This window comes from Salvia splendens, chromosome 15 (assembly GCF_004379255.2).
Source record: "Salvia splendens isolate huo1 chromosome 15, SspV2, whole genome shotgun sequence".
NCBI lineage: Eukaryota > Viridiplantae > Streptophyta > Magnoliopsida > Lamiales > Lamiaceae > Salvia > Salvia splendens.
Window position 1 is genome coordinate 6,844,681 of NC_056046.1, and position 25,826 is coordinate 6,870,506.

General features: G+C 38.5%; 4 protein-coding genes across 7 annotated transcripts; 3 read left to right on the forward strand and 1 right to left on the reverse strand.

The window, feature by feature from the left end:
* The first annotated feature begins 459 nt into the window (after positions 1-459).
* LOC121766410 (ATP-citrate synthase beta chain protein 2) lies at positions 460-5,415 on the forward strand. Its single transcript, XM_042162701.1, has 17 exons — positions 460-734; positions 1,706-1,824; positions 1,932-2,034; positions 2,206-2,271; positions 2,359-2,482; positions 2,602-2,736; positions 2,917-2,977; positions 3,054-3,130; positions 3,261-3,416; positions 3,500-3,628; positions 3,703-3,835; positions 3,914-4,041; positions 4,125-4,230; positions 4,364-4,440; positions 4,530-4,600; positions 4,683-4,967; positions 5,057-5,415. Exons 2-17 carry the CDS (start codon positions 1,725-1,727, stop codon positions 5,130-5,132), a joined length of 1,827 nt encoding a protein of 608 aa, XP_042018635.1. The 5' UTR covers positions 460-734; positions 1,706-1,724; the 3' UTR covers positions 5,133-5,415.
* Positions 5,416-8,499: 3,084 nt separating this feature from the next.
* Positions 8,500-13,209, forward strand: LOC121768247 (phytochrome B). The gene is made up of 4 exons (XM_042164670.1): positions 8,500-10,927; positions 11,096-11,903; positions 12,124-12,417; positions 12,745-13,209. Exons 1-4 carry the CDS (start codon positions 8,836-8,838, stop codon positions 12,962-12,964), a joined length of 3,414 nt encoding a protein of 1,137 aa, XP_042020604.1. The 5' UTR covers positions 8,500-8,835; the 3' UTR covers positions 12,965-13,209.
* A 3,489-nt stretch (positions 13,210-16,698) lies between these two features.
* LOC121768248 (probable serine/threonine-protein kinase DDB_G0282963) lies at positions 16,699-21,660 on the forward strand. Of its 4 annotated transcripts, none has more exons than XM_042164672.1 (14): positions 16,699-17,007; positions 17,083-17,633; positions 17,904-18,315; positions 18,394-19,054; positions 19,444-19,484; positions 19,917-19,985; positions 20,075-20,175; positions 20,271-20,349; positions 20,437-20,535; positions 20,617-20,688; positions 20,812-20,861; positions 20,947-21,028; positions 21,100-21,194; positions 21,290-21,660. In XM_042164672.1, the coding sequence occupies exons 2-14, from the start codon at positions 17,170-17,172 to the stop codon at positions 21,402-21,404; spliced, it is 2,340 nt and encodes a 779-aa protein (XP_042020606.1). In that variant the 5' UTR covers positions 16,699-17,007; positions 17,083-17,169; the 3' UTR covers positions 21,405-21,660. The 4 variants fall into 4 exon arrangements, 3 of the variants coding, with proteins under 3 accessions (XP_042020606.1, XP_042020605.1, XP_042020607.1); XM_042164673.1 differs by having other exon boundaries at positions 16,700-16,828; XM_042164671.1 differs by having other exon boundaries at positions 16,699-17,633.
* LOC121768249 (huntingtin-interacting protein K-like) lies at positions 21,608-23,908 on the reverse strand. The gene is made up of 4 exons (XM_042164674.1): positions 23,677-23,908; positions 23,517-23,572; positions 21,992-22,058; positions 21,608-21,898 (listed from the first exon to the last, which is right to left on the reverse strand). The coding sequence occupies exons 1-4, from the start codon at positions 23,803-23,805 to the stop codon at positions 21,818-21,820; spliced, it is 333 nt and encodes a 110-aa protein (XP_042020608.1). The 5' UTR covers positions 23,806-23,908; the 3' UTR covers positions 21,608-21,817.
* Positions 23,909-25,826: the final 1,918 nt, after the last annotated feature.

A 25,826-nucleotide genomic window follows, 5' to 3' on the forward strand; every position in this document is an offset into this window, starting at 1 on the left:
CGATCGAATTATTTTTAGGTCAGAAATGAGTTCTATCTCATCAAAAAGAAATTAATTATAAATAGGTAAAAACTAATTGTATTGGACGAACAAATGCATACTTTTTACAAAACAATACTTTATTCATCCCACAAGAAGATTCATGTCCATCTCACAATTAGAATATTATTTTACTTTTATCATAAATGATAAGTGCGCTATACATTCTACCAATTTATCTCGCTCACATTTTATTATAAATATATAAATAAAATATATATCTCACAAATTTATTCAACTCACTTTTTTTAAATATGTGACACACTCCTATTACAGGATGAAAAAAATATAATATTAACTGAGTCATATTTTTTTAAAATCTTTAAATCATTTTCTTTTTATCAAAAACTTTATTATTTCTTCGATTTCACTGTATGTCTAACTTTGCATCACATTGAGATTGAGTAGCAGTACTTGTTTGATTTTCCAAGCAAGTCAAGCCCACCGCCCATCCAATCCACCTATCTCATCATCACTACCATCCAAAATTGCAGCCATCTCTTCATCTCTTTCAATTTTTTTTCACATCAGTCAAACTGCTACAGCTAATAAATCACACTCTCCAACACATTCCCTCGTCTCTTATTATAAATCCCAATCCCGCCCTCCTCATTACGTCTTCCGCTCTGATTCTTGGATCTATTTTTTGGCTGCCTTTTCCTTGATTCCTATCTATTGTTGGAGAACTGGAAAAGGTTTGATCGAATCTCTCCCCTTTTCTCTCTTTTTCGATGTTTACGAGGTAGCTCATTCACTGATTTCTCGTCTCTGCTCAGCTCGGTTCAATTTCAATTTATTTGAAGCCAATCTCTGTGCGAACAATCAGAGCTTTTTATTGCATTTATATTTTTCACGTGCATGGTTTGGTGGGTTTATGGTTAATGTGGCGTGATCTGTTGTTTGGTGCATTTTTGGTGTGGTTTTTTATGTTGCCTCGCATTTGATTTGTTTGAGGTATAGATCTCTGAGTGAATTATTGATCAAAATTAGTTGTATTTGAGCTTATATTGGGACATTGCTAGTTAGGAGTATGCTAGTAGGTGTTTTGTGATGGTTTGGTTATATATTGTCTTTATGTTGGTGATTTATAGGGATCCATGTATCAAACAACTCTTTGTGTCGGAGATTAGTTTAATTGCATTTTCTTGGAGCGTAGAACTTCTTGCCAATTGTTTAGTTGAACTTATCAGCAACTAAACTTGCATTTCAATTCATGTGTGATGTATATATATCCTTGCCTGACTGCAGTTTCAGCAATTTATTAGTGAATAACTATAGATGTTACACTTATACAGATTTTCTTGTTTTTGAAAAAGATTCTTCCTAATGAAAGAAAATAGGATTGTTGATTTGTGTTTAAGAATTTCGAATTTATTATTCTTTTTATTATTTTAATTTTCTTTATCAAAATGTGAGTTCGAAAAGTTGGTTTTTGCGTTTTTTAGGAATAGAGTTGGGATTTTTTCTGAGTAATTTATAATAGAAGAAGTTGATTTTTTACACAGTAACATCCCAAGCAAAATGAGATGTGATTTGTATTCTAGGATGCTTTCCTCGTTCATTTTTAAGAAGTTAGCCTAATGTTCAGTGTGATGCAATGATGTCCATCATGTTTCTGAGGACGATTCTTGGTTTGGCCTTTTTCTAATATCGCGTGGGTAAACAGGGGCTCTTCTGAAGTCACCATGGCAACTGGACAACTTTTCTCGAAAACCACCCAAGCACTGTTTTATAACTACAAGCAGCTCCCGATTCAGCGGATGCTTGATTTTGATTTCCTCTGTGGTATGTCATTGGTGAAAGATCATGTGACTTCTTATGAAAAACTGAATTCCACTTGTAGTTGTTTAAAAGAGATTGACTGACTTGTCCGTTTTGTGTCTGCTGATTAGGGAGAGAAACACCTTCTGTTGCTGGAATTATTAATCCTGGTTCCGAGGGATTCCAGAAGCTATTTTTTGGTCAGGAGGAAATCGCCATTCCAGTTCACACTGCGTGAGTGCTATTTTCCTAGCACATTTACTTCTTCTGTATTAGCTAGTAGGGAGACTATTTTCAACTCTAATGCATTCATTCATTTATTAAAACCAATAATCTAGTCATTGCCTAAACGAGGCCTTTTTAGTATCTCACTGATATTTTTATGTTCCTTTCGCAACGAAACAGTATTGAAGCTGCTTGTGCTGCACATCCTACAGCTGATGTCTTCATTAACTTTGCATCATACAGAAGGTTGGCCTTCTTGATTAAGAAAATCTTCGACCTCTCTTTCTTGCTTCTTGTGCGATCAGTTACATTATTCAATTTTTTATACTGCAGTGCTGCTGCTTCATCTATGGCTGCTCTGAAGCAGCCAACCATTAGAGTTGTGGCTATTATTGCTGAAGGTGTCCCTGAGTCAGACACAAAGCAACTGATAGCCTATGCTAAAGCCAACAATAAGGTGTCTAATGTTACTTCATTTTCATGATTCGTCACAAAAAAATTTCCTTCATAATGCATCTTGTATGCTTCTTTGTGATTATCAGAAATCTGTTCCTAACATAAAGGATCACATTTTAGGTTGTTATTGGTCCTGCTACTGTTGGAGGTATCCAAGCTGGAGCTTTCAAGATAGGTGATACAGCTGGAACGATCGATAACATAATTCAGTGCAAGCTGTACAGGCCCGGATCTGTTGGCTTTGTCTCCAAATCTGTGCGTGATCATCTGAGAGATTCCTACTTGCGTTTTACTTATTCATTTAGATATAAAGATCTGCTTCAGTTAGAATCTTAAGCCTATTTAATCTGCTTGGATGCATCCTAGAATCCTTTTGCTAACGAACTTAAGCATATGTTTGTAAATCTATTGTGATCTTAAACTACTCTATTACAGGGTGGTATGTCTAACGAATTGTACAACACCATTGCTAGGGTCACAGATGGAATCTATGAAGGTATGAAAAATATGAACCTGTTGTAATTTCAGTTATGACTGCGACTGGATTGTAATGTTCGTCTTGAATTACACAGGCATTGCGATCGGGGGAGATGTGTTCCCTGGATCGACACTCTCTGATCATGTCCTGCGCTTTAACAATATCCCTCAGGTACAGCATATTTCTATCATTTGTAACTTGTTCTGTAGAGCTTGGTAATCAGCTAACAACCCAAAATGTTTATCTTAATGGAATTGAACAATGGGGATGATGGATCATCTTGGTTTCCTCCATGTAACAGGTTAAAATGATCGTTGTTCTTGGAGAACTTGGTGGACGTGATGAATATTCCTTAGTTGAGGCCCTTAAACAGGGGAAAATCAATAAGCCTGTGGTTGCCTGGGTTAGTGGAACATGTGCTACGTTGTTCAAGTCAGAAGTACAATTCGGTCATGCGGTAAGCAAAAATCTTAAGAACATTTGCTCCACGGTGTTGACTCTATGGGATATCCACATCTAAAACTTTGATTGTTTTGATAGGGGGCTAAGAGCGGTGGTGAAATGGAGTCTGCTCAGGCCAAGAACCAAGCCCTGAGAGAAGCTGGAGCAGCAGTCCCAACCTCTTATGAAGCATTTGAACGTGCAATTAAGGAAACATTCGAGAAATTGGTGAGTGTCAGGTTATCCGATTGCTGCTATTTTTTTCATTATCAGCTGTTGCTGAAATCAGTTTCCAATATTAGGTTGAGGAAGGCAAAACCACACCAGTCAAGGAGGTTACACCCCCTCAAATACCGGAAGATCTCAATACAGCAATCAAAAGTGGAAAAGTTCGGGCTCCGACGCATATTATTTCCACAATCTCTGATGATAGGGGTATTTTTCAACTAGTTTATCGAACAATGTTGTTCCATAGGAAACATATGCTCAGCCTCGACTTCTACTGACTCGCAGGTGAAGAGCCAGCGTATGCTGGTGTCCCGATGTCTTCCATTGTCGAACAAGGATTAGGTGTTGGTGATGTCATTTCTTTATTGTGGTTCAAAAGAAGCCTACCTCGTTACTGCACACGTTTTATTGAGGTGATTTATTGTGCATTTGCTCTACCTCCCTTCCTCCCCTGTGATTTTCACCTGTTTACTCAGTATTGCTGTTGGTTTAACAGATATGTGTCATGCTCTGTGCCGACCATGGTCCCTGCGTCTCTGGTGCTCACAACACCATCGTAACTGCTAGGGCTGGAAAAGACCTAGTCTCTAGTCTTGTTTCGGGTAAGTTAGTTAGAAATCCGAAGTTTTTCTATCTCGTATATGGAGTTGTGTTTCTTAGAAACAATATGTAAAAGGTTGCGATGTTTGACGTTTTTCTTTGTCACTTAACACAACTTAACTGCTTCTTTAACAGGTTTATTGACAATTGGTCCACGATTTGGTGGCGCTATTGATGATGCTGCTCGATACTTCAAGGATGCTTATGAAAGGGTGAGTTATCATGATTCTTGATGAGTTGATGACTCATTTTTTTGTTCTTTTCATTCTTGAAAGTGGATTGACATGCTGTTTCCTTCCAGGGCCTTACACCTTATGAATTTGTTGAAAGCATGAAAAAGAAGGGCATTCGCGTCCCTGGTATCGGCCATAGGTACACACGCTATCCTTATCTTGATCGTCGAACTCTTCAAACTCGTTACTGAAGTTCTTTCATTTGTTTCCCAATTGCAAAGAATCAAGAGGGGTGACAACAGAGACAAGAGAGTGGAGTTGCTACAATTGTTTGCACGCACCAACTTCCCATCCGTGAAGTACATGGAGTACGCGGTGGAAGTTGAGACGTACACTCTCTCAAAGGCAAACAATCTAGTCCTCAACGTCGACGGTGCCATTGGTTCCCTATTCCTCGACCTTCTCGCAGGTAGCGGCATGTTCACCAAGCAAGAAATCGACGAAATCGTCGGCATTGGCTACCTCAACGGCCTCTTCGTGCTGGCTCGTTCCATTGGTCTCATCGGGTGAGTTTACACTATCAATTCTTTAACTAGCAACCAATTAACCCTCTTATCATGTCCTAACAATCAATCCATTCATTGCTCGAGTTCAGACACACGTTCGACCAGAAGAGGCTGAAGCAGCCCCTCTACCGCCACCCGTGGGAAGATGTTCTCTACACCAAGTGAAAGAAAAGGCCGGTCAATGCATATTGCTACTGCTAAACTGCAGATTGAGGAACTGTGTTTTTTTTACTAGATTCTTGATTTTAAACATGGAATTACGAATGAATGATCCATTGTTAATTTAAATTTAATCCGAGTATAGCATCTTCTGCAAGATCGATGGGTGGAATATGTGAGAATTGATGAAGTGATGGAGATGAGATAACATAAAGAAGATGGGATTGGGAGTGGTAAGTGTTTGGTGTTGGTGATGGGGTATCAATTATTGTACGATTTCACGTGGGTAGAATGTGGTCTGAAAGAGAAATATGGACACGATTGATTGTCCCACCACTTTTTTTTTATTGTTTTCTTCTTATACAAAATGAAAATGAAGGGCATGTCTGATATCCGTGATATATTGAAATCAAGACAAAAACCGTGTCTAGATTAGTAAGAGATAATCATAGCTGAAATTTTAGTTTTCACATTGTTATTTGGTAGATAAGATTAAAATAGTAAAATGTTCATTAGGCTAGATAGATTATTTGATAAATTAACATTTAAATTTTTATAAAACAAAAGAACTTCAGTTATTTTTTTAAAATAAAGTTCTAATCACAATTAGTGAATACGATGAAGGTGGTCCGGTCAAGTAGCGTCCACCACGTCAACATTCTGGCTAAAAAATCGAATCAACAAGCCAACAATCCTTCAAGCAGTGCCCAAACAAACGAAACACATAATAATATGAAACCCGAGATAATAAAGGTGGTCCGGTCAGGAGGCATCCATCGTGTCATCATTCTGGCCAAGAAAATCGAACCAACAATCAATCACCAAAAATTCCCTCAACTATCCCTTGAACAATTGAACTAAACACATGCCAAATCAAGATAACTATTGCCGCCAAAAAAGAGATGGCTAAAAGACACTAGCCGAACCATTGTTGAGGGCAATGCACACGGTGCATTCGATAACAGTGGACATAGCGATAACAGCAGTGGAAGGAGAAGGCATGATGCAAGACTACAATGTATGTAAGATATAGAACAAGAGTCTATCAAACAAGTTTGCTTACAATGCTATGATTTGTGATTTATAACATTGACTTATTTTCCAACAAATTATAGCGTCTATAAAAAAATGTCTGTTATATATACTACCCACGTCCTTAATAGTTGATTTGTTTTTACTATATTTAAAATCAAGGTGTAATTCCAATCATGAAAAATGTTGTAGGTGTATGAAATTATAAGTCAATCACTACTAGTATGGTAGTGAAATGACATGATCCGTGTTCAACGGTGTGCTTCAATTCTCAATTTAATTAGAAAATCAAATAAAAAAGGAATAAACATGTGAATCTGGTATTCGAACGTGGGCAGAGCCCTACATCACATAGATTGAGCAATCAGATTCTCTGCTTCTGTTGTCTAAATTTTGCACACAATCCAACACCACAAGAAATTCCAACTCAATAATTAAAACAAATAAAAATACATTTTGACCACACACCTATTGATGACCGGAAATAATTAAATAATTTTAGATCATAAAAAGTTAGATAGTACTAAATGTTAATAATCACTTTTTAAGTCAAAATTAAAATTACTATAATTGAACAAGCATATTGATTACGCCTCAACTCAGAGAATCTTAATGTTGAAGAAAAAGAAGAGAAAAAGGTAAAAACAAAAAAAGGAAAGTTTTCACTTTTATCATATGCTAGTTTTAACTGTATTAGACATGATTGAGGCCCATAGTGGGGCGGACGATAGGCCGCCCGATGCCATCGTCTGCTACTGTGGGTGCGCGGACGATGGACGATGTGTCGTCCTCGCCCGACAGATAGTCCGCAGAGGAAGCGCGGGCGATAGGGCATCGTCCGCCCACTGTGAGCGATGCAGACGATGGCGCGGACGATGCAACGCATTTTTGTTTTTTTTAAAAAAAATTCAAAAAATTTATTTATATAAATACCCCCTACCCCACCTTCATTTGTAATATTTTCATTCGCATTTTCACTCTCAATTTACACTAGAAGATGGATTCCGTTGATTACTCAAGTCCCAATAGTCCGATGTTTGGAGATGGTGCACGTTGGCCGGGTACACAACCTGACGAATATCGGTCGTTCGACCCCGACACGCAGTACGATCCCGAATTCAGTACGGATTCGTACGGTCTGTCTGACATGGAGCCGTCTCCAACTCACCGCCCCCGCCAGAAAGAAGCGGATCAAGTACCGGGCGTACAAGTTGCCACCTCCGGCAATGAATGAAGAGTACGCCCCTGGGAGGACGAACTACCAACCAGATGAAACCCTCGTCTTGGCGAGGTGTTGGGTGGATATCTCGGAGGACCATGTATTCGCGAACAACCAAAAGCAGCTTGCGTACTGGGAGCGCATCGCCGAGCGCTACAATGAGGAGAAGCCGCCGAGCCCGTACAAGCGCCATAGGGAGCAGCTCCGCAAGCACTGGGATCAGGTTAAGAAGCAAGTCAACCTGTTCGTGGCGGAGTACGAGAAGTGCTCGAGGGAGCAGGGAAGCGGCGAGAGCCTGAGCGATGTGCGCAATAGAAGGTTGTTGTCGTACCAGTCCATGTACGGCGACTTCAAGCATTTCAATGTCTGGGCGCTCTTGAAGGACAAGCAGAAGTTCCAAGGCGAGATTCTGCACACCGGTGCGACAAAAGAGGACGAAGACCACCGACACTGGTGGTTACACGAGCAGCGAAAGCGGCGCATATCCGGTGGATCTCAACCGGACGTACACGGAGGATGAGAGTTCCGGCACACAGATGTCCTCCCGGCGTCCCGTAGGCGGCAAGGCTGCGAAGAACAAGGGGAAGGCGAAGGCGAAGGCGAAGGCGATATCCTCCTCACAAGCCGCGGCTGCCCCCCATCGCCGACCCCGACCCCGACCCCGTCGGCACTTGCCTACGCGGAGTTGGCAACGGCCTCGATGGCGCGGACGTTGTTGGACACGCATAACGCCCTCATGAAGTGTACGGATTCGGCCAGAGCCGAATACCTCCAGGGGTTGATCGATGAGCTGCACCGGAAGTTGGAGCTTTTGTAGAGTAGTCAACTTTTTTTATTTCTAACTCGTGTAATTTTTTTTAATCAATATAGTATTTACCGTTTTTTAGTTTATCGTTGTGTTTTTAAATCAGTTTGCATTTATATATTTAAAAACATTTAAACTAATTAATAAAAACAATAGTAAAACTTATATGGCGCCCTTTAGGGCGCCCCATTGCATGTGAAAGGGTAGACAAATAAAATGCTGATGTGGCGGTATATAGGACGGACTTTAGGGTGCGCCTTAAGGCGCCCCACGGTTGACGCCCTGAAAATTAAAAGCACGTGATGTGATGATCACAATGTTTATGAAAGTTGAGTGAGGTCCCCATCTCCCCAAATTGAATCTCTAATTTAATGGAAAAGCTTTTATTCACGTATGAATGAAAGCCGTCTTCTTCTTTATGATACTGCTACTAGTAGATAAGATTTAGGCCTCGATTAACAAGCTTCACGATCTAGAATTAATTACCTGATTCTCTTGAAATCCGGGAAGAACATGACTGCTGACGACATGTTCGACGAAATGTCTACTTGGAGAACAAATTCAGTCAATCACTGCTCCAAGAATCTACCTTTCAATAAAACCTCATCATTTTCTTGAAAATTCCAATCTGCGAGTGTTTTTTCTTCCAAGAGATGGCTGCTTCTGGGAGAAACGAGAATACTTCACAAGCCCAGTCTTCAGGTACGTCCCATCATCAAAGCCGCAATTTTAACCATAATTCGAGCTTAAACAGGGGAGGGGAATCTATGAGTAAGGCTGTGGCGCAATTCACTGCGGATGCTAGGCTTCATGCGGTTTTTGAGCAATCCGGTGAGTCTGGGAGATCCTTTGATTATTCACAGAGTGTGAGGACTACTAATCAATCTATTCCTGAGCAGCAGATTACTGCTTATTTGTCAAAAATGCAGCGTGGCGGCCTCATTCAGCCTTTTGGTTGTATGATAGCCGTGGACGAGTTTGATTTTAGGGTGATTGCCTACTCTGAGAACGCCCGTGAAATGCTGGCCTTGACTCCGCAGTCGGTCCCGATTCTTGAGAAGCCGGAGTTCTTGACGATTGGGACTGATGTGAGAAGCCTTTTCACACCCTCCAGCTCTGTGCTGTTGGAGAGGGCTTTTGGGGCAAGGGAGATTACTCTGTTGAATCCTGTTTGGATTCATTCCAAGAGCTCGGGGAAGCCATTTTACGCGATTCTGCATAGGATAGATGTAGGGATTGTGATTGACTTAGAGCCTGCTAGGACTGAGGACCCAGCGCTCTCTATTGCTGGTGCAGTCCAGTCGCAGAAGCTGGCCGTCCGAGCCATTTCCCATTTGCAGTCACTGCCTGGTGGTGATATCAAGATCTTGTGTGATACTGTGGTTGAGAGTGTGAGGGAGCTCACTGGGTATGATCGGGTTATGGTATATAAGTTTCACGAGGATGAGCATGGTGAGGTTGTGGCTGAGAGTAAGAGACCAGATTTGGAGCCGTATCTTGGTTTGCATTATCCTTCTACAGATATACCACAGGCTTCGAGGTTCTTGTTTAAGCAGAATAGAGTGAGGATGATTGTGGACTGTCACGCAACTCCTCTAAAGGTCATTCAGGACGAGGCGCTGATGCAGCCCTTATGTTTGGTTGGTTCGACGCTTAGGGCGCCTCATGGTTGCCATGCCCAGTACATGGCAAATATGGGATCTATTGCCTCGTTGACATTGGCTGTTATCATCAATGGAAGTGATGAAGATGGTGGTAAAGGAAGGCATTCAATGAGGCTGTGGGGCTTGGTTGTTGGGCATCACACATCAGCAAGATGTATTCCTTTCCCACTTCGTTATGCTTGTGAATTCCTGATGCAGGCATTTGGGCTTCAGCTGAATATGGAATTACAACTTGCTTCGCAGTTGTCGGATAAACGTGTTCTAAGGACACAAACACTGTTGTGTGATATGTTGCTGCGTGATTCACCAACCGGTATTATCACACAGAGCCCTAGTATCATGGACCTTGTCAAATGTGATGGAGCTGCTCTCTTCTATAAAGGGGAGTATTACCCCCTTGGAGTAACACCTACTGGAGCACAGATCAAGGATATTGTGGAGTGGTTGTTGGCCGAACATGGGGACTCAACGGGTTTGAGTACAGATAGTCTAGGTGATGCTGGGTATCCTGGGGCAGCCTCTCTAGGTGATGCAGTATGTGGAATGGCTGTTGCGTACATCACGTCAAGAGATTATTTGTTCTGGTTCCGTTCCCACACTGCAAAAGAGATCAAATGGGGTGGTGCAAAGCATCACCCAGAGGACAAAGATGATAATCAGAGGATGCATCCCCGTTCTTCGTTTAAGGCATTTCTAGAAGTGGTCAAGAGCCGGAGTATGCCATGGGACAATGCCGAAATGGACGCCATACACTCTCTCCAGCTAATTCTAAGAGATTCATTTAGAGATGCTGAGGGAAGCAACTCTAAGGCAGTGATACCTGCCCCAGGTGGGGACATGGAAATTCAAGAGATGGATGAACTCAGTTCTGTAGCCAGAGAAATGGTTAGGTTGATAGAGACTGCCACTGCTCCCATATTTGCTGTAGATGTTGAAGGCCGCGTTAATGGGTGGAACGCCAAAGTTGCAGAGTTGACGGGTCTTTCCATTGAAGATGCAATGGGAAAATCCTTGGTTCATGATCTTGTCCACAAAGAATCAGAAGAAGTTGCTGACAAGCTCTTGTTAAATGCTCTAAGAGGTGGCACCCTTCAGTCTAAGTTCTATTGCATTTCTTATATTTTCCATATGCAGTTCTATTTTCTTCTTTTAAAGATATTATAAAGCAAGACAAATGTCGTCCACGTAATCATACCAGTAGTTTATTTCAATTTTCAATATGCTTATGGAAACCAATTGACTACTGCAGGTGAAGAAGATAAGAATATAGAACTAAGGTTGAGGACATTTGGCAGCGAACAACATGATAAAGCTGTATATGTGATTGTCAATGCTTGCTGCAGCAAGGACTACACGGACAATATAGTTGGTGTATGCTTTGTTGGTCACGACATTACTGGCCAGAAAGTGGTGATGGACAAGTTCATCCACATTCAAGGTGATTACAAAGCAATTGTACACAGTCCCAACCCTCTGATCCCACCTATATTTGCTTCGGATGAGAACACCTGTTGCTCCGAGTGGAACACTGCCATGGAAAAGCTCACTGGATGGAGTAGAGGGGATGTCTTGGGGAAGATGTTAGTTGGGGAGATATTTGGAAGTTGCTGCCGGCTCAAAGGCCCAGATGCTATGACAACGTTCATGATTGTACTGCACAATGCAATTGGAGGCCAGGACGCTGATCAGTTCCCGTTTTCCTTTTTCAACAAAAGTGGGAAATATGTGCAAGCAATGTTGACAGCAAACAAGCGGCTGAATATGGACGGACAGATTGTTGGCGCTTTTTGCTTCCTGCAGATTGCTAGCCCTGAATTGCAGCAGGCTTTGAGAGTCCAAAAGCAACAGGAAAAGAAGTGTTTCTCAAAGATGAAGGAGCTGGCTTACATCTGTCAAGAAATAAAAAACCCATTAAGTGGCATCCGTTTCACCAACTCACTGTTGGAAGCTACAAACTTGACTGAAGACCAAAAGCAGTTTCTTGAGACCAGTGCTGCTTGTGAGAAACAGATGTTAAAGATTATGAAGGATGTTGATCTCGAAAACATCGAGGATGGGTGTGTTTTCTTTGAACTTCAAAATCATTGGTTAACACATTTTTCTTATTTTTGGTAAAAAGGAAATATGTTTTCCATGGCTACAGCAGATGCTAAATTGACAGAAAATTAGTGCTTGCTTATTTTTCTTTTACCGCCCACCTTTTTTCTTAGTGTGCTAGTTGCTTTTATACATAAGGAGTATATATTACTGATCTTCTTTAGTGTCGGTTTCTGATAGATCGTTGGAGCTTGAGAGTGTAGAATTTGTGCTTGGGAGTGTAATAGACGCTGTTGTGAGCCAAGTTATGTTGTTGCTGAGAGAAAGAGGTCTGCAATTGATCCGTGATGTGCCAGAAGAAGTCAAGACTTTGACAGTCTGTGGCGATCAAGTTAGAGTCCAACAGGTCTTGGCTGATTTTCTGATAAGCATGGCCCGATATGCACAGTCCCCCGAAGGCTGGGTGGAAATTCAACTCAGACCAAGCTTGAAGGAAGTTTCTGAAGGAGTGAACATTGTGCACATAGAGTTCAGGTAAATAAATTCCCTTAAATGAGCAACGAATTTTGAAGCTAAACTGATAACATTGTATTATAAAAAGTGGTAAATTCTCATTGCTTTGCTGAAATAATGATATCTATATCTCTTAGAATTTATATTTGGTTCTTTCCTCTCGCGAGAGGACATGAAGCATGTGCATTTGTTGTGTAAAATTGTGTGATGTGTGTTGTTATTAAGTTCCACATTCATATATGGGTGACACTGGTATGAATCTTGATGCCTTGGTTGTCGTTGCTAATCTCGTGTTGTAATCTCAGCAACCTTGACACTGTAATGACATTTCTCGTTTTGTCTATTAAGGATCGTGTGCCCGGGGGAAGGCCTTCCACCTGAACTAGTCCAAGACATGTTCCACAGCAGCCGATGGGTGACTCAGGAAGGCCTAGGGCTGAGCATGTGCAGAAAAATTCTGAAGCTGATGAAAGGGGAAGTTCAATACATCATTGAATCAGAACGATGCTACTTCCTCATTTCTCTCGATCTTCCCCTGCACCGGAGAGGCTTACCAAATGCTGGGTGAGTCGAGGTAGCAGTACGCCGACCCCTCCTCACTCTTTAATATTTATACATCAGCTGATACAAGAATGTTGGCCTTGGTCCTACTCTAAGATAGCCTTGCATGGTTCACTTTCGTGCTCGTGTTTGTGCCTGTGTTGTATTTTTAGTTTCCCTCATTTTGTAGTCACTCACAATAATACACTTTAGAGGAAGATGGTGGTTAATTTCACCATATATAATAAGCTCCCCTTACTGAGGATTATTCCACTTTTGGAACTGCTTAATTCTAGTTAGAATAATAAAATCAGTTTTATGTGTGTGTGTGTGTGTGTGTGATGACAGTATGAAGATAAGATGAAGAAGGGAAGGAGTGTTTGAAGTAATGAGACCTACCACAGATTTTTGTGTGGTGCAATGAGATGTAGGTGACATACTAAACCTAACCTGACCAATTTGACCAAACCTAAATTATGAGCTTCTACTTATCCTCTTATTTTCAAATGTCAACTCACAACTGGAAACAGAAATCCTTCAACCTATTTCATATTCAATTATATAAATAATAATAGTAGTAAAAAATAGGTGAAATCAATGTACACAAATTCGTCTTTTGTGATAAAGGCAAAAGGCAATCACAACGTTGGGTTAGCACAGTCCAATCACAATAGAGATAAGGAAGCATTTGGGGCCTCCTAAGCAAAAAAAAGGGGGGGAATGCTGATGTAATTTCACATGTATTTATTTTAATAATGAGTAGTTCATAATTTAAAAGTTTGAAGATTAGATTTTTGTCATAATGTATGGAAATATTTTAGTATCCAATTGGTGATTATTTTGAAAATATGCTTAGAAAATGTAGATAATCGTTTTTATAGTAGTAGTAAGAATAGGAATTGACAATAATTAGATTGGATTGCATGTTCGAGTGTCTCTATCGAAGATTGTAATAATTGAAGAAATGCACGCCTTCCAATCATATTGTGCACGCAAATACACACCAAAAATAGCTCCACATTTCTTGTACCCAAAGGCGAACCACAAGCACTTCAAACAACTTGCATGTCATAACTTCTTTCATATGCAAATAGATCGACGTTTATTATTAGAGGGAACATCTTTTTTGGTCCACGAACTTTGTTAAAGTATCATTTTAGGTCCGTGAACTTTGAAAATATCATTTGAGGTCCGTCAACTATGAGTTAATATCAACCGAAGTACTTTTTTATTATTTTCAAGCTTTTCTGGACAAAAATACCTTCAATACCTGGAAGGGTACATATTTTTAATAAACTTATCATCACATACTCATATTTTTTTATAAATATCTTTACTATATATTTTTGACCAATTTTGTAAATATAATTTGACCTTCAATATTATCACTTAATTTTGTGACATGCAAGAAAAGTTTCTTCTTCAACTTTTTATAATTAAAGAATATTAAATATTTTTGAGGTATGGATACTCGTAAAAATTAATGTCACAGTCAATAGACGATACTTGAATATTGATAAGAACTAAAAGTTTTAAACAAATTTTTTGATAACTTCTTGATCCCGCTAGATTTATTAGAGAATGTTGATTCTAATGAACGATTCATAAATATGAATGACCAATACAAAAATTCTATACAATTATGAAAAACAGAAAACCGTTAAGAGTAGGGAACATGTTCCATGTCTTTGTTTCTATCTCATCGGATCCCATTATGTTCTCCGATATTTGAAACTGGTCGTCAATACCTTAGTGTATATCAATATTCAAGTGTCGTCTATTGACTGTGGCATTAATTTTTATGAGTATCCACACCTCAAAAATATTTTAAAATTCTTCACTATAAAAAGTTGAAGGAACTTTTTATTGCATGTCACAAAATTAAGTGATAATATTGAAGGTCAAATTATATTTAGAAAATTCGTCAAAAATATATAGTAAAGATATTTATAAAAAATATGAGTATGTGACAAGTTTATTAAAAATATGTACTCTTCAAGGTATTGAGGGTATTTTCGTCCAGAAAAACTTGAAAATGGTAAAAAAGTACTTCGATTGATATTAATTCATAGTTGACGGACCTCAAATGATATTTTCAAAGTTTACGGACCTAAAATGATACTTGAACAAAATTCGTGTACCATAGAAGATGTTCCCTCTTATTATTAATATACATGTAATCAATACGAACTAGCTTTAAACGCATAATGCATAACCAATATATATTGATCGTTGTAAGAGAATACCTAAGATTATTCGTACTTTGTTTTGAGTTCATTAAAAGAAATTCGGATTTAAAATGACCTAGGTCATTTTCTATTTTAGATCATTTAGTTTATTTTAAAATCCGGATTTTATATAATGAACTAAAAACAAAGTAAAAATGATCTTAGGTGTTCTCTTTTATTTTACGTTTTGCATTTTAAGGTAGTATTATTCTCTTATATATAGTATGTATGATTGATTAGAGAGCAATTAATTTGTACTCTCTAGTGCATAATTAAACACTTATATTATCTCTTAGATCAATAAATTGATGAATGAGATTGAAGGAAATACATGGCATAATAATGGCCAAACATTCTCAATAAATATTTTTATAGTACTAATATTTAGTGAAGTTCTTAGGATATTTTTTAATATTTTTATTAACCCAAACTATTTTTATGTAGAATTCTGAATTGAAATTTGCAGTTAACTTAGGGTATACCAAACTTTAAGCATTCCACTTATAAATGTTATTCAACAAAAACACTCTATGAATATACTTTAATGACTAATATGGTGCATATTCTAATGAGAGCTTTATAATTAATTATATTTTAAAAGGAAAAATATTACAAAAATAATTCAATATTGATTTGAAACTATGCACAATAAATAAATACATCGTTTCACTAAATTGCCCCATCCATGTTTGTGAAGACAGAACATTTTTGCATTATGTGGTATGGAAAATCACATAAATTAAATTTAAAAAACACAATACATTAACATACAAGAAGTGCTAAAAATAGTGTGATCTAGTTGGCATTTACGCATGAAATGATCATGGAATCACTGTGCTATTTCCAGTCTAAAAATAATAATAAAGAAAAACAACTAATAAGAAAAAGATATAGTAGTAATATATTTATTAACCCACCAGTATCTGGTGCTGCTATTTTTATGTCGCAACTATGAGAAATGGACAAAATAAATTGCAATTTATCAGGCCATTAAAATAAGGTGGGCTGAAGTCACCCAGAAAAATAGAAAATGAAAAGAAAAGAAAACGACAAAAAAAAGTAAATTCCAAAATTATTGATTTTATCATTATGGTTTTTTCCTTTCACCTTAGATATTTATTGACATTGATAACAAAACATCAACCTTTTTTCAACTAAATAGGAGGATACATTTGGGGAAGACAATATCAAACAAAAGTTCATACTCGAAAAATAAAAAATAAAAAATAAAAAATAAAAAATGAAAAACTACTTGTATAATAATAATAATGCAAAGCATTAAAATAATGAAATTGATTGGAGGCAGCTGGTTGTTAATTGTTCAAACCTTTTTTAAAAGAAAAAGGCTGAACAAGAAAATGATGCCTCACGCGCGCGACTCACGCACACGCAGTGATGGTCCATCACTCATTCGATCCATGATTGGCTAGTTTGGAGTTAGTGCATTACACGCGCTATGTTCGCGAGTGGGACTAGGAAATGAAGGTCAAATCTGTTCAATATTATACCAAACCCAAGAACCGCCCCTGAAGCTTTAGAGCTCACAGAAAGTAATACAGTTTAGATAGAGAAAGAGAGAATCAGGAGAGGGAGCTACGAGGTGATTGAGAACAAATCTGATTAAAGTTGAGTCCCAGAAGTTGGAGAGAGGGAAAAAGGCAAAGGTGTAGTTTGTAGAACTCGCGAAAAAGATCGTATTTTTGATTGCACATTATTCTCATAAACACGAATTAGTGTTGGGAACTTTTTTATTCTGATTAAGGGCAGACATTGGCAATCTTAGTCATAGATCCATTCCGTGGGTAAATACGGTGAGAGGGAGAGAGATATTCAGATATAAAAGGTATTGAGGGAAATCTGATTTCGCTTCTTCGTTTTCAGTTGAAGTTTTCGCATCTCCGTGATTGGATTTTTGCAGGTTTGGTTGGAATTTTGAAGGGGTGTTAAAGGGTTAGTGATATTCTGCAATTTTCGAGATTTGATTTTTTGAAGTGTCTCGAGAAATATGGAGAGCGGAACCGAGCAATCAGCAGCAGCTGCGTCATCTTCGGCGCCGCCGGCGGAGGAGCTGCTGAAGAAGATTCATGAATTAGAATTAGGTCACGCGCACTTGAAGCACGAGATGTCGAAGCTGATCACGACTTCCACGGCTGAAATCATGGCGGCTGATCGCCGGCAGAAGCAGAGGTCTCACTCTATTTCGCCGCAGCGGGTACCGCGGTGGAGAACCGCCGCGGGAGATGGGAATGTGGTGACGGCGTGGAAGAAAGGCTCCGCCACTTTCCGGCATGCGTCTCCGCTGCAGAGGGAGAGCCATAGCACTGATTCGTGGACAGCTGGCGGCGGCCGTGGCGGCGGAGGCCATGGACCGGCGGCGGTGAAGCTCACGGATAAGCAGTATCTGAATATATTGCAGTCGATGGGGCAGTCGGTTCATATATTTGATCTCAATTTCCAGATAATTTACTGGTTAGTTAGTTGAATTTTGCTCAACTGTACTTTCCAAATTTAGACATTTACCGAATTCTTGGTGTTTTAGGCAATTTATGGTTGTGGTTAATGGCTTTGGTTAAATGACGATGCTAAATTTATTCTTGGAACATTGTTAGTAACACATTTTAAAAGCAAATGCCTAAGGATTTATCAAGTTTAAAAACATGAATTATAATGAGATTAGGTTTTTATGCTAAATGCTGAGTATGTTTATTGAGAAGATAAGAGTGTGTTTGTCTGATGTAGGAATAAAAGTGCTGAGAAACTATATGGATACTCGACTACAGAGGCTCTAGGGCAGGACGCAATCGAGCTACTAACAGATCCTCGAGACAGTGCTGTGGCTAGTAACATTGTGCGTCGTGTGGCAGCTGGTGAAAGCTGGACAGGGCAGGTTCCGGTTAAAAACAAGAGGGGAGATAGGTTCTTAGCGGTGGCAACGAACACCCCTTTCTATGATGATGATGACACTTTAGTTGGTGTTATATGTGTATCGAGTGATTCTAGACCATTTATAGAAGCACAGGCGGTAAATTCGGAACTCGGTGATTCGGGAACGGGGTCAAGATTTAGCAGGGCTAGGACCATTTCAGGCAAATTTGGACTTGATCATCAGCAGCCTCTACAAGTAGCGATAGCTTCAAAAATATCAAACTTGGTGCGTATCCTATTCTGTCGAAGTTATGATAGTACTATATGTATAGCATATGCTGACTTCATTCAAAATCACATGTAGGCTACTAAGGTAAGCAACAAGGTTAAATCGAAAATGAGGCCTTCAGAGAACTCAGATCGTGAAGGTGGGAGTAATGATAGTCATCATTCAGAGCATGGTTTCCCAGAAGCAATGTCCGAACATCGAGAGGATGCAGCTTCAAGTGGAGCTAGTACGCCTAGAGGTGATATACATCCTTCTCCATTTGGTGTGTTCTCTGGTGGTCATGGGGAAAATTCACCAGGCAAGCCATCTAGAGATTCTGGTGACGAGGGCGAAGGGAAACCAGGAATCTCTAAGATTCTTAGCTCAAAGGCAGAGGCTTGGATTGCTAAGAAAGGTTTAACATGGCCATGGAAAGGAAATGAACAGGACGGGGCAGAACCAAAATCTGGCCAATTTGGCTGCTCATGGGAGAACAACCAAGAACATGAGTTGGGGCCGCAAAAGAGTGCTGCTGACTCATTAAAACCAGAAAACCACACCGCCAAGACCAACCATTCAGCTAATAATGAGGCTCCCGGGTATTGGTCATCTTTTGTTAATGTTAACAGCACAAGCAGCGCTAGTAGCTGTGGAAGTACGAGTAGTAGTGCTCTTAATAAAATCGATATGGAGACTGACTGCTTGGATTATGAAATCTTATGGGAAGACTTGACTATTGGTGAACAAATTGGACAAGGTTGGTGTTTTCAAATATATCGATAGTCATTTTTGGAGCATTAGCTTCTTGATAACACACAATCTGGATATCAGGGTGAATTACCTAGGATAAAGTTTGGGGTATACATTATTCTCAGTGACCACCTACTTAGAAACCTTAAGAAACAGATTGCATCTGAGCTGTATTGCTGCATTTGCTTTTTTATGTTGCGTTTTATGATCACTTAGGACCTGTATTACAATGAATCAGTCTGTAAGGTTTCAGAGTGGAGATTTCTCTACTTATGCTTGTTCGGTGGTTTGTTTCTCACCTTACTACTTTTTCTTTTTTTTCTGGAATTGGTTTACGACTTGATCATGCTGGAGATTCATTACCTCTTATGTCTAACTTGTGGTATATATATGCAGGTTCTTGTGGGACTGTATATCATGCTCTGTGGTATGGATCAGTATGTTCTTTAACTCCATTATACTCTCGCTCGCCTTTCTCCCAGCCCCACCACCCCAAACAGATTCAACAAATATTGCAATTAAATCAGTTACTTAAAAATCACACGATATGGCCGGGTTCTTTTCTTATTCCCCATTTCATTCTAGTAGAGTTGATCACTTAATGTAGCCCAAATAACCATGATATATGTTGGTTGCTTTGACTAGGCTAATACATTTTCCTTGTTTATCCAAAGTGTTGGTGATCAAGTGTGCAGTCATTACATAAATTTTCAAATCAAAAGGTTGAGAAAGAAACTAAGCTATGCTCCTAGGCCTTACATAGAACTCCCAAATATTATCTTCTTGCTGTAATTTAATTTTATATTTAATACACAAGGAGAAAATGTCCTAGTCTTCTCTGTAATAGAATGAATTTCAATCTTCTGCAGGATGTTGCTGTCAAAGTATTCTCCAAGCAGGAATATTCGGATGATATGATCTTGGCCTTCCGACAGGAGGTCCGTGTGCATTCTTAAACTACTTTTGATAGAACCGTTTGAGCTTTATTATAGATTAGAAAGATTGTCTCATTGTATTTGTTTTCAAGGTGTCGCTTATGAAAAGACTCCGACATCCAAATATTCTCCTCTTCATGGGCGCAGTTACTTCATCTCAATGCCTTTGCATTGTTACGGAGTTTCTCCCACGGTATGTTTATAATGCGTAGATTTATCCTTCTTAATCCCCCACACACGGGTTTGCACCTTAAGGCAATCAAGTATGAACCCATTTATTTAATGCAGTGGAAGTCTGTTCCGGTTGCTACAAAGGAATTCGCCTAAATTGGAGAGGAGGAGGCGTATTCAGATGGCTTTGGACATAGTAAGTCATTAAACTTTGGTGCATCTTTGGAATGAAGTAAAGAAGTCTTTTCTTAGTCATTATTGTTTTGAACTTGTACGAATACAGGCACGCGGCATGAATTACCTTCATCATTGCAATCCTCCCATTATTCATCGTGATTTGAAGTCTTCAAACCTTCTTGTCGATAAGAACTGGACGGTCAAGGTCAGCTTGCACTCACTTTTACGCGTCAATTTCCAGTCACTTTCTTCATGTTCATTTATGTATTTTATGCGTCATACGCAGGTGGGTGATTTCGGTCTCTCACGTCTTAAACACGAAACGTATTTGACAACAAGGACAGGAGGGAAAGGCACGGTACATAACTGACACCTGAGAGTGTTTTTTTTTTTTTCGTTTCAAAATGCTACGACTGTCCGTGCTTCATGAACCTTCTAGAATAATCCAAAATTAATCATTCTGTCATTTTCGCAAATGCAGCCTCAGTGGATGGCTCCCGAAGTTCTTCGTAACGAACCTTCAGATGAGAAGTACGGCCAACTGAATAGGAAATAAATCTTGTTTCAAGTAAATATTTTAATTCTAAATCCATTTTTTCTTGTTTTGTATAATCAGGTCCGATGTGTATAGCTTCGGTGTGATACTATGGGAACTTGTCACACACAAGATTCCCTGGGACAACCTCAATTCTATGCAGGTAATAATTGATACACTTGAAAAACAGTGTTCAGCGAGAATTGTGTGTGATTTGTTTAGCAACTTGGGCAGGTAATTGGAGCTGTGGGCTTCATGAACCAACGCCTCGAGATTCCAAGTGACGTTGAGCCACAGTGGACTTCCCTTATCGAGAGCTGCTGGCATAGGTTCGTATTCTCTCAATCTCTGCATGCTTGATGGGAGATGGAACCATGTTTAGTCACCGAGTTCATCACAACATTTATTTATCTGTTTATTGTAGCGAGCCCCAAAGCCGTCCTTCGTTCCAAGAATTAATGGAGAAGCTAAAAGACATGCAAAGGCAATGTGCAATTCAGATGCAAGCTGGGCGAGCTGCTGCTGCCAAAGAAAGGTAGATAGATGCAGATGGCTGTAGCATTACTCCCCCCTGCACATACTGTAGCATCACCCGAGGGAGGTTCGACCATCAGATTCTGCCAGCAACGTTGTTTGACGAGACAGATAGTGCAACATATCCTGTATGTGCCTCGGGAGGAGGACATGATTCACATTTGAGCTTGATTGAATGATTCGTGATTCTCATTTTTGGCTCCATCTCTGACTCAAACAATTCAAGATACACCATATATAAAGTTCCAAACTTGTTTGTTACAAATTTTACAAACACTAGTAAAAAAATGCTGACAAATTCATCCTTGTATTATGATATAACAACGTGCTGAACGATCATGGGCGTGTGTCTTAACATGGAAAATATTGTCAAAGATTTCTCATCACAGCAAATACAAATCGAGCATAATTTTCTTAATTAGTAGAGCAAGGATCTGATGGAAGCAACAGCATCACCTTTATGCTCACGCAAGGTTCTTTCTGCAACCTTTTTGTCGAGCTGTTATATCAGAATCAGAGGAAATGGAATTAGAAATTTACACTAAAGAGTGAATTTTCACCTAAAGATTTTACAAGAGTTTGAGGAAACTACCTCCAGTTCATTGGCAATGATGTCGACATCACCAGCATTAATCTTAACGGCTGCCAATTCTTTCTCCCTGCAACAGAACCAAACACGGATTTCATAGTAAATTTTCTGAATTCTCAAAAGGTAGAAACAAAAAAATAAAATGAACAAAGGACTCCATACATAACTTTGATGCCAATATCATGACATTATACTTATTTTTAGCAATTTTACACCTAAACCTTCAACATTCCGATTGATAAGTGCCATAAGACCAATATCAACAGCTAGAGCTTAGACAGTAGTTACGTTCCAAGCCATGAGCTAATAGGCTAATAGCATAAACACAAGTACTCCATTATAATTGAGCTCATCATGAATGAAATTAAGATTCTAATATTCATTAGCATCTCAAGCCAGTCAATTATCAAAAGGACATAACTGGAAAACTGGATAGGTTTAACTTGCCCGAGAAGAAAAAAATTCTCCACCACACCACATGATGAAATATCTATAGTTTTACTTAAGTCTTCCAGCCATATTAGTCATGATAACAAATATGCCAGACCATTCAAATGGAGATGATTTATCTTACCAGCGTGATTAAAAAAAACACCAATTTGGTGGGGAAAATTTGTGAAATCTCAAGGAAATAAAAACTTGCAAGAATCCGAGATTGTATTTAGTAGCAGCAAGAATCTTATCATTCCTCTAAATATGTTTCCACTGCGTCAAAGCACAGGTCGCTACTACGAAATCGATTCAAAACCCTAAAGCAGTTAGCTTGGTGATCAAGGAGCAAGCGAAGATCAATGAAGCAACAGGAAGGGAGAAGGTGAGTGCCATGCACATGCACAAGAAGCTAAGAAAGAGAGGAATAAAATCAGTCGTGAAGCAGTGGCATCTCAACCTATTCCTCCTACGTGGAAAGACATTCTGACTGGCGGTGCATGATCATTGGCCAAGAGCTACAGCTCATCCAGCACGTGAGGAGAATGGATCAATATTCTCAGTTATGCTATGTTGTCACTTAGCTTAGCTAGGTTTAATCTTCAATTTTAAGATTTCTAATCAATGTATGTATACATTTTATTTGGAGTATCAAATTGTATTACACAGAAAACAGATTGAAGTTATCAATACAATTGTCTTTTAGCTAAAATTAGCAATGCTTTCTCCAATGGTTTTATCTTTAACATATGCAGTAGTTTATTCCTTTAAGCTGAGTCTCACTACACATTAGTAAACAAGACAAGTCTTCTTAATTGTAATATACCGTATAAGTATATCTAGACCTATGAAATCTTCCAAAAGACCAAAACTCATGTGTTCTAGCTCATATATTTATTACAGCAATCAAGCATTGAGTGAAGCTCACTGAATTCCAAAAAATGTTAGTACACATTGCAAAATTTATCTCAAGCATGTGATACAAATCACATAATTTTATCCGAAGAAATTAACATTTTTTTATAAAATTCAACATATAATCAAACTTGATATTTAAAAAAGGGCTAAATTAAATTGAGCAAAGAGAAAAATAACACACCTCAACCTAGCAGCTTGTATATCAGCCTCTTTTGATGCGTAGATTGAAGCCATGGCCTAAAAATTACTCAAAATTAGCAAACAAGAAATAAATCAGAAGATCATCATCAACCATGTGATTCAAACAATAGGACTAAGAGTTCAAACTACAAATTACAGACTTCTTGAACTCTTGTTGAGTCGAGCTGTCGATCCTCGACTCGGTCGGTGAGTTTATCGAACGCTTTGCTCTGCTGCTGCATGTCTTTGGAATCCACAAAATTCTCGACTCCATCGTCTCCTACTTCCATCACTGCCGATTAGGATTTCTCTCCTTTTCCGAGCTTGAATTTTAAAGAATTGATTTTGCAGAGAAGTTTACTGCTTGATTTTGATGGCGATTATGAAGCCCTAGGATTTATGTTTTGGGCTATAAAATAGGGCTTCGTTTTGGGCTCTAAATTCAGTAATATTCTAGTTTATGCTTTTGCCATAGCAAGTAGTATTGTACGAAATTATATTCGAATTTTGTTTAGGTTTTAAATATTAAAAAAAATAAAATAAAGCACGTTGTGATTGGGCACGGAATGACGGACGTTAAAAAAGCGACAGCATGCTCGTTAGTGCGCAAGCGTGTGAGTTACTGGCACGCTTCCATCTGTAGCGTTGTGCTCTAAGCACAACACTATCATTGCATAAATTGAATTTAACTTAGTTACGCGAGTCGAACTACAAATTAATTTAGGCATGATTCTTTAAAACGTATTGCACAAGTGAGAATTGTCAAGATTGAGTTGAACTTAGTGGAACTTGAACTTGAACTTGACACTACTCAGTCCATTCTAGAGTGATCACATATAGACTAGGTGAATGAGTTAAATAATGGTATGTTTTGAAATTAAGATAATGAGTTGGAACTTGAATTTGACACTACTCAGTCCCCTCAATACACTCATGAATTTAATTTCTCAAGTGGAAGTCCATTCTAAGTAATCACATAAAGTTTGAGTTAAAAGTGGAAAATCTACTAATTATGATGATGAGTCCAACTTGAATTTGACATTACTCGGACCCGCCAATATATATACCAATTTTATCTCTCATGAGTCATGTGTATGTGATGACATAAAGAATACAAGACTCAGTTACAACTTCAAAATCTTGTAATTAAGGTGTTTGAGTTGGCTTTTGTACACGTACAAGGCTTAGTTTAGTGAGGTGGAAGCCCACCCTCTTCTAAAGGGTTTACATACAAGAATTACAAACAAGGATTTACCAGTATATCGGACTTATTGTGTTGGTTTTTCATTGAAAGTATCGAATTTTTGGTGTATCGTGATTTTCAATATAATATGATATTTTATGAAAGATTTCAGTATGATAATAGTGTGAATTTTCATATATTGTGACATACAAAGGCATACCGAAATTTCGATATATACCATTATTTGGGTTATACCGTATTTATTGACATCAGTATATACTGTAAAAATGGAATTTATTTAATAATATAATAATGAATAAATCATCATTATAAGTTTTAAATTAATACTAGTATATGCATACTCTGTATTTCTGAAATGAGATAAGATTTGTTGTCGATATGTAGCTCCAAACATCACAACATAAACTGTGCCTAAAAGTTCACGATAGATTCTCTCTCTTGCTATAATGAGACTTTAAGCAAAACTATTTTAGCATGGACAAATATATTTCTCATTGCAGTCCAAATGCATGCACCTTTTGTTGTTTGGCTTTGGCTGCAAAAGTAAGATTACTACCCTATTAAAGCGATTTTGACCCCTAATCTATAATAAATACAAAAATGTCTCTCTCTCTCTCTCTTCATACTAGTTATAATAATTATCCCAAAAACTACATTAAAAAACAATGAAACGACAGTGTGAAATTATTGTATATCAATCACATTAACTGCACTAAAAATGGATATTATTTTTTTTTTTCCTCTAGTCAGATTTAAATTTAGATGTTGCATTCATTTTCTAAGGTGATACATGCATCATAAATCTTTGCGATCAAAAATTTAAAAGGATTTTGTATTTTCACAATTATTAAAAGTTTTTATTTGATTCCTTGCCTATTTATATATAATTGACATACTCACGAGATGGTTGATTGGTCGCTCACATTGATGCATGAATTTTTCTAATAAATATGGAATTTTTAGGTAAATCACTTGATACAAAACAGATCACTTTGATCAACTGTAAATTGCCATATCATTCTCAATCTAAGTAGGTTATATGTCTAATAAATGAAACAAATTAATTGAAATGAAGTGATTTTCCGATTCAGACTCAAAGCCCACTAA

Bases quoted from the DNA above. Each gene is read 5' to 3' on its own strand.
- LOC121766410 (XM_042162701.1), top strand. From the start codon at position 1,725: ATGGCAACTGGACAACTTTTCTCGAAAACCACCCAAGCACTGTTTTAT. The intron at 2,035-2,205 runs GTGAGTGCTATT...GCAACGAAACAG, and splicing joins GCCATTCCAGTTCACACTGC to TATTGAAGCTGCTTGTGCTG. The intron at 4,968-5,056 runs GTGAGTTTACAC...GCTCGAGTTCAG, and splicing joins CGTTCCATTGGTCTCATCGG to ACACACGTTCGACCAGAAGA.
- LOC121768247 (XM_042164670.1), top strand. From the start codon at position 8,836: ATGGCTGCTTCTGGGAGAAACGAGAATACTTCACAAGCCCAGTCTTCA. The intron at 10,928-11,095 runs GTGGCACCCTTC...TGACTACTGCAG, and splicing joins CTTGTTAAATGCTCTAAGAG to GTGAAGAAGATAAGAATATA. The intron at 12,418-12,744 runs GTAAATAAATTC...TTGTCTATTAAG, and splicing joins ATTGTGCACATAGAGTTCAG to GATCGTGTGCCCGGGGGAAG.
- LOC121768248 (XM_042164671.1), top strand. From the start codon at position 17,170: ATGGAGAGCGGAACCGAGCAATCAGCAGCAGCTGCGTCATCTTCGGCG. The intron at 19,986-20,074 runs GTCCGTGTGCAT...TTTGTTTTCAAG, and splicing joins TCTTGGCCTTCCGACAGGAG to GTGTCGCTTATGAAAAGACT. The intron at 20,689-20,811 runs GTACATAACTGA...TCGCAAATGCAG, and splicing joins GGACAGGAGGGAAAGGCACG to CCTCAGTGGATGGCTCCCGA.
- LOC121768249 (XM_042164674.1), bottom strand. From the start codon at position 23,805: ATGGAAGTAGGAGACGATGGAGTCGAGAATTTTGTGGATTCCAAAGAC. The intron at 23,573-23,676 runs GTCTGTAATTTG...AGTAATTTTTAG, and splicing joins ACTCAACAAGAGTTCAAGAA to GCCATGGCTTCAATCTACGC. The intron at 22,059-23,516 runs GTGTGTTATTTT...GTTCTGTTGCAG, and splicing joins ATACAAGCTGCTAGGTTGAG to GGAGAAAGAATTGGCAGCCG.